Source organism: Centruroides sculpturatus, unplaced genomic scaffold (genome assembly GCF_000671375.1).
Source record: "Centruroides sculpturatus isolate CEXI.00-Female unplaced genomic scaffold, Cexi_2.0 scaffold885, whole genome shotgun sequence".
NCBI lineage: Eukaryota > Metazoa > Arthropoda > Arachnida > Scorpiones > Buthidae > Centruroides > Centruroides sculpturatus.
Genome location: NW_019385111.1, coordinates 91,900 through 99,948, shown reverse-complemented (window position 1 = coordinate 99,948; position 8,049 = coordinate 91,900). Strand labels below are relative to the sequence as shown.

The 8,049-nt window shown below is 42.7% G+C and overlaps 1 protein-coding gene across 1 annotated transcript; it reads left to right on the top strand.

Moving 5' to 3' along the window:
* The first annotated feature begins 5,276 nt into the window (after positions 1 to 5,276).
* Positions 5,277 to 6,468, top strand: LOC111634933. The gene has a single exon (XM_023379769.1). The coding sequence runs from the start codon at positions 5,329 to 5,331 to the stop codon at positions 6,337 to 6,339; it is 1,011 nt and encodes a 336-aa protein (XP_023235537.1). The 5' UTR covers positions 5,277 to 5,328; the 3' UTR covers positions 6,340 to 6,468.
* The last annotated feature ends 1,581 nt before the right edge of the window (positions 6,469 to 8,049 follow it).

Genomic DNA, 8,049 nt, shown 5'->3' with positions numbered 1-8,049 from the left:
TGTTTGCATATTAATAAAGCCATGTCCTCCCTGTGGTACGCTTGTGGAGCAGGGAAGATCTGATCCCCAGTTAGGGGAAATGATGACTTTTAATGAAAAAAAAAATGTCCCTATCTACTGGGGCTGAGACCCTATGTGTTTTGTGTGTGCGATCTATACGAGACTATTGTAGCGACCTTTCGTAGTTCTTACGAGATTCTTTTCGAGTGTCATCTAGACGCTATCTTTATCGCAATACACGGCTAGCATCGTCTCCTGCTGCTGACCTTCCCGTGGTGGCCCTGTTTCCCCGTCTTTGGGGGTACTAACAGCAGCGCAAAAGGCACTTTTCAGTGCCAATTTCTTTTTCTTCCCCTTCTACTTCGCTTTAGCTCCGCTATGAGCATGGAAGAGGGACCCAGCAGACATTCTTTGGTTCATCCAGATGCTCGGCTGGTTGAAATCTTTACCATACGAGATCAGCTAGAACTCTATATGGAAGATAACCCGAACTCGAAATTCGGGACCAAAACCCACTCCAGGAGTATCCTGGAATTCTTTGATAAAGTGATTGATATATATAAAAGAACTAAGAAGCCTATGGACACAGAACTGTCAGCTATTTCCTCTAAACTGGATCATCTTATAGAGAAAACCAGTGCCGCGCCGCCTATTCCGACCTACGCAGCAGTAGCGAAGGCGGGCCCTATAATCAATAGGACAGGTGGCAACGGCCCTGTTATCCTTATTAATAGTAAAGACAACGGCGAAAACGCCGAAACCATTAAAGAACGGATAAAACAACACTTGGATCCAAAAAAGTTAAAAATAGGCATAACTAAGGTCAGAAAGGTTAGGAATAACACTCTCCTTCTTGAACTGGAAAAGCAAGGAAGTGAAAAAGAAATAATTAATGAAATTCAAAAAATAGAAAACCTAACGGCCAGAGAGCCAAAAAAGTCTCTCCCAAAAGTGGGAATATATAACGTCCCTGCTGAAATAAGCAAGGAATCCATGATAGAGGCCATTTATCAACAAAACAGCAAGATATCTGAACAGCTTGGTGAGTATGAGGAATATAAAAAACAGATACAGGTCAAATATAAATGGGGCAAGAGACCTGAAGAAAAACACTGGGTGTGTGAGGTCACCCCAAAACTTAAACGTATAATGACCAAGCAAAAGAAAATATACATCGACTGGGTGAGATGTAACGTTGAGGAGTATTTCAACATCATTCAATGTTACAGATGTTGCAAGTACGGGCACTTCGCGAAGGAGTGCTCCAGTGAAAGGGCATATTGCAACCACTGTGGAGGGGACCACAGATACTCCGAATGTAAAAATAAAAACACCTCGCCCAGCTGTATAAACTGTGTGAGAAATAAAGCCCCCAACTTTGCCCACCGGGCAAACCAAAACTCCTGCACTGAACGCCAAAAGATAATAAAAAATATTCAAAATGAAACTAATTATGAATAGTTACACGACTCTCAAAACCAACTGTCAGCAGCAGTATAACAGTACAAATATCAACATCAGGCAGGTTAATCTGGGCAGAGGTGTGGCTGCAGTCTCCCAACTGGTTGCCACCTCTATGGAGTATACAAACATCCTCCTTATTCAAGAGCCCTACCAACGTGGTGGCAAACCTTATGGTTGGCCACTAAGTATGAAACAGATATATCACAGCAAGGGAGAGACTCCTTGGTCAATGATTGGTATCCTCGGTACGAACACAAACTGTATGGTTATCACCAAGTTCAGTAATGCCTATCAAACCTACATAGAGCATAAAAGTGGAAACCAGAGCTGGATTATTGGCAGTGTATACGTACCCATGGAGGAGGATATGCTTAACGCTCTAAAGAACATAGAAGATATTATCGACCAGTACAGTCTATCTCATAACATCCTTATTGGGGGCGACTTTAACGCCCACTCCTTTGCCTGGTATGACGAGGAACCAGATGATAGGGGAGACGCTCTTGAAGCTTTCCTCAGTGAGAAAGACCTCTATTTCATGAATGAACCTGGAAACCTTCCCACCTTCGAAAGCAGTAACGGCTCCTCGAATATTGATTTAACCATTTGCAATCGGCATGCCATCCACCATATTAAGGATTGGACTGTCTTAGATGAAATTACCCTGTCGGACCACAGGTACATCACCTACCATATCGCTAACTGTTCCCAACCTAAGCCAAACATCAAGAGGTTCAATCTCCGGCTAGCAAACTGGAACAAGATCATGGACGATATCAAGGTGAACAACATAGTTTATGATGACATCCAAACTATGCAGGATGCTACAGACAGTATAAATAAGTTCCTGTGCAGTCTTACTAAGTCTATTGAAGACAATATACCTATCTATAAGGATAAGGTTAAGGTGGTGCGGTGGTGGAACAGCGATCTGCAAATACTTAAAAACAAGGTCAAAGCCAGGAGAAGGAAGTACCAAAAAAGTAGAGACCATACCGAATGGGGTCACTTAAAAGTTTTATATATTGAGGAGCAAAGAAGGTACAAAGATCTAATAAAACAAGCCAAAAAGGAGAGCTGGGAGGATTTTTGTACCCGTTCCTCCGTAAATCCCTGGAACATTCTATACAAAATTGGTACGAACAGACTGAAAAATAAGTTCCAACTTACGGACCTTATAAACGAAGAAGGTATTCAAGGGCAAAATACAACAGAGAGCCTCACGTTATTATTAAATGACTTTTTCAAAGATGATAACATGAATGATGATAACTTATATCACTCAGAAATCAGGAGAAACCTTAAGTATTGCTCCTCGGGCGAGGATGCCCCTGCCTTCACATCCCAAGAAATTAAATGGGCTATCAGCAAGTTCAAAAAGGGCAAGGCGCCTGGCCATGACGGCATCACAGTGGAAATAGTGAAAAAGCTGAATAATTATATCCCTGAAACACTAGTTGCCATCTGTAATTGCTGCCTAAAATACGGCCTCTATCGAAGCTATTGGAAAAATGCCAATGTGATCCCGATTTACAAAGGGAACGGTAAAGATGTCAAAAGGACCAAAAGTTACAGGCCTATCTGCCTAATCCCTACTCTGGGGAAGCTATTAGATCGATTGGTTACTAACAGGCTTACAGAGTGGCTATCTACCACCAAACCGTTGCACAATACGCAATATGGTTTCAGAGAGGGAGTAAGTGCAGAAGATGACATCTATAGGGTGACTAAGTACCTCTGCCTACAAAAAGTCGAAGCAAACTGGTCAACAGCCATCGGGCTAGATATACAAGGTGCTTTTGACCACACATGGTGGCCTCTCCTCCTTACCAGGCTGGAAAATCGGAATTGCCCAAATAATATCTACAAAGTTTTATGTGACTATTTTACCAACAGGTCAGCCTATATTACGTACGGGATGGACACTATCCAAAAGTCTGTCACTATGGGGTGCCCACAGGGCTCCTGTTCGGGCCCCCTCCTTTGGAGCATCCTATTGGATGATCTCCTTTGCCAAGGCTTCCTGAAGGATGTACACGTTACGGCATACGCCGACGACATTCTCCTTGTCATCTCCGCAGATAGCAGAGCAAAGCTGGAGTGCATTGTTAATAAGACTCTGCATAAGATCTACTGGTGGGGTCAGAAGAACAGGTTGAACTTCAACCCCAACAAAACTAACGCCATAGTCATTACCAGGCACAAAGTGGAAAGAAGACATCCTAAATTCCACCTCAATGGTGTTCAAATCAACATCACCCCCACCCTGGTGTACTTGGGGGTGACCATTGACGAGAATCTTAGTTGGCTCCCACACATAGTCAACTTGGATAAGAAAACCAGCAAAATTTTTAACTGGTTTACCAACATAGCAAGAAGAGACTGGGGCCTCTCAGGGCCCGCTCTCAAGACCATCTATCAGGGCGCTATCGTCCCGATGGTCACTTATGGAGCATGTGCTTGGGGCGATAGGTCCGCCTACACCCATTACAAAAGGAAATTACATAACATTCAACGGAAGATCCTACTAAGGATTACCAGGGCATATAGTACCACATCGAACGATGCCCTTCAGGTCCTGGCGGGTGTGTTGCCGCTCGACCTAGAAGTAAATCTCAAAATGGATCTGTATCTACTTAGGGCTGAGGACAATGTCCCGGACCATCTAGGCCTGGACAATATAAGACTGGAACCTAAATTAGGGTTGACTCAACGTTTGCCCATCAGGAATATTCCATCCATTAATGTCACAACTTATGTATCAAACAATAAATTCCGCATCTATACAGATGGCTCCCGCGGCCCTGATGGTGTTGGGGCAGCGATGGCCTACTTTAATAATCAAAGAATGGTATATAATCAATCCTGGAAACTAAACAAATACTGCAACAACTATCAAGCGGAGCTATTTGCCATTTGGAAAGCACTCATCTGGTCAAATAAACATCTCTTTAATATAGATGTTCTGGTCTGCACCGACAGCAAATCAGCCATCGATACTATTAAGGACCTGAATAACAAATGCCGGATGATCCAAGACATCTGGAAGGTTCTACGGAACAACAATAAGCACATTAATTACAGCTTCTGCTGAATTAAGGCCCATGTAGGCCACATCGGCAATGAGACAGCTGATATGCTAGCAAAGGAAGCATGTGTACATACTACTAAAGACAATTATAATCTGGTCACAAGAAACAGCATTAAACATCAATGCAAGACATTCCAGAACATGGTCTGGCAACAGGCCTGGGAGAAGTCCAATAAGGGAAGAGGTCTTTTCATCTTCCTACCAGATATAAACCAGCGTCTAAAGTGTAAACACCTTACGCTGAACCAAAACATCACTACCTTTCTAAGTCATCATGGGAACTTCAAAACGTACCTACACAAGTACGGTCACGCGGACTCACCGAACTGTTACTATTGTGACATCCCAGAAGACCCAGTACATATCCTGTACAACTGTGTTCGGCTTGAAAACATCAGACAAGAACTCAGGCAAGTGTGCAACCTGAAGCAGCTAGACTGGCCTCCTTCTCCGGCGGTCCTCATCCACGACGCTTGCCTCTTCAACATCGTGCATAGGATGATAAACCTATATTGTAAGCAGAAGGCTAATTGTAATAACTGACCATATTGTAACTAGCTCTAGACACTATTTTGTAAATACCCACTCCGCTTACACGGAGACTATTGTCGCGCATTTTTTTTTACCTATAATTGTATCATTTTATATATTGTATTTTAAAAATCTCTACAGAGCTCTGCGGACTAGAGATCCATTAAAAAGGGAACAGTCGGAAGGCTGGAGTAAGAAGTCCGTAACCAGAAGACAAGTTCCGACAAAATGAAATGAAATGAATGTCCCTATCTACTATAAAATCATTGGGTATTATCCCGAATTATATTCGAGGTGAGAAATTGGAAATTGAAGCACCATTATTAATTGAGCAAAGGGTAAGAGTTAGAGATATACCAAATATAAAGGTTGTAGAATACACGAGATCAATGAATAAAAGGATTTATACAGACGGGTCGAGAGGACTCGATGGAGTTGGTGCAGCGTTTGTATATTATGTGGGTGAGAGACGAAATTTTTGGCAGAACAAGAAACTTAATGAGAAATGTAGTAATTTTCAGGCAGAGATGCTGGCCATATCGATGGCACTTGATTGGATAAATAATAGGCAATACGGTAGTAAAATATGTATTTGTACAGATAGTCAATCGGCGGTATCAGCTTTGGCTGATCATAATAGTAAACATAATTTAACGCATAAAATTTGGAGTCAATATAAAAGGATTATGGATAGTGGTACTAGAAATGAGGTCACCCTGGCATGGGTGAAGGCACACGTAGGAACGATGGGTAACGAGGAGGCGGATAGACAAGCTAAGGCAAGTTGCTTAATGGATATTAGATCAGTATATAACAGGGTGCCGCTAGATGTTTTGAAAACTGAAGTAAAGTCTAAATATATTGCAGAGTGGCAGCAAAGATGGCAGATAGAAGATAAGGGAAGGTGGACATTCGGGTTTTTTCCGGATATAAGAAATAGATTAAATAATAAACATTTTAGGCCAACACATAGGATATCGGCTATTGTAACAAATCATGGGGATCTAAATAAGTATCTTAGAAAGTATGGACATGTAGATTCGGCAAATTGTGAGACATGCGGTGTGGAAGAGGATGCAGAACATATTATATATCACTGTGTCCGCCTAGAGGAGCGCAGGCACACTCTCCGATGTGCTTATAGTATTAATGGTCATCAATGGCCGGCGTCACTGCGGGAATTGGTGGAACAGAACAATTTGTTTCAATTGTTGACAGAATTAACTAACTTGTTTTATAAATTAAGAATATAAATTATGTTTCGTGCTGACCAACACGCGATTAAAACTGATTAAATTAATCCTGTATCGTGGATGAAATTAGAGGCACATAATAATTAAATAGATGTAAATTGATAATAAGAAAATAAATTAATATCTTTGCAAAGCTTTGCGAGGCAGAGTTGTATTAACATGGAATGGCCAAACTGGGGTGGACAAGTTGAGTCACTCTGGCTAGGCGGGTTCCGACAAATGAAAAAAAAAAAAAAAAAAAAAAAATGTCCCTATCTACTGGGCAGGGAGCCCCAACTTGATTAGTTTGCGATTCGAGAGCTTTTTGACTGCTTTTCGGCGATTAGCCTGTGTTTTTGTCAAGCTTTTTGTTTTTATTGCGATATAACTGATCCAAGGGGTGCAGGGTCGTACCTTCTCGTGGTCCTGCCCGTGAGTAGCCCGCAAGGGCGAAACCGAACCGACCTCTGCGTGTTTCTTTTCGTTTTCAGTCCTTTTCAGGACTATGTCGGCCAAGCGGCCCCATGTGTCGGACTCGGATGACGAGGTGTCGTCCGTTGGTGAGATGGACTGTGGGCTCGAGGATGAGCGCCTCAGGGTTGCGGAAGGGATCCGTGAGGATGTGAGGAACTATATGTTGGCCAACAGCGGGTGTAAGCTGGGGGCGGAAAACCACATGAAGTACATTTGTGGTCAGATTGACAAAATAATAGAACTGATTTCCATTCGCAAAGTGGATCCACTGCAAGAAGCGGTGGACAAACTCAGCTCAAGAATTGAACAAATACTCGAAGTTAAGAGTCATTCCAAGCCCACCTTTGCGCAAGTGACAGCAGGGAGAGGCATAAGAGCAAACCGGGAAGTGCTGCTCATAGACCTGGCTAAAGATAATGATGATCCTGAAAAGACTAAAGAACAGCTGAAGAAGGCTGTCAACCCAAGACAGATCGGCATAGGAATCCAGGCAGTAAGAAAGTTGCGGCGCGGTGGGGTGGCCATCGAGGTTGCATCAGCAGAGGAAAAGAAAAAGTTGAAGGAAATGAGAGAGACAAATACAGGTTTGAAGACTAGGGAGCCTCGGAAGAGAAGACCTAGGATTGTTATATACAGGGTAAAAACGGATATTCCTAAAGAGGAACTACAAGAACACCTATACGATCAAAACGACACAATAAGCTCTGCGATGTCAGCAGAGGAGTTCTGCAAACAAAGCGAAATTCGATTTCAATTTGGTAGCAGGAACAAGAGCACAACAAACTGGGTCATAGAAGTTAGCCCTCGGGTAAGAAATTTGATTTTACCATCTAAAAAGGTTAATCTGGGATGGTCTAGATGTAACGTAGAAGATCATTTGGCCGTTACGCAGTGCTTTAAGTGCTGCCGGATAGGACATATAGCTAAAGAATGTAAAGATGAAGGCCAAACGTGTAGCCAATGCGGAGGTGACCACAAGTTCAGAGATTGTAAAAACAAAAATAAGCCGGAGTGCGCCAACTGTAAGCGTGAAAAAGTTAAAGTGGGGCACAACGCGTGCTCAAAGAAATGCCCAATGATTCAAAAAGTTCGGAAAATGCTGATTGCTAATACGGACTATGGAGAGTAGCTCTCGGCATAGGGATAGTGAAGGCAAGATAAAAATTCTACAAGTCAATGTTCAGCGCTCTATAGGAGGTACATCCGCCCTTTGTAAAACCCTTGAAGAGGTGGACATAGCGCTGGTGCAGGAGCCCT

What these genes read in the sequence shown, in the direction of transcription:
- LOC111634933 (XM_023379769.1), top strand. Translation starts at nt 5,329, where the DNA reads ATGTCCCTATCTACTATAAAATCATTGGGTATTATCCCGAATTATATT.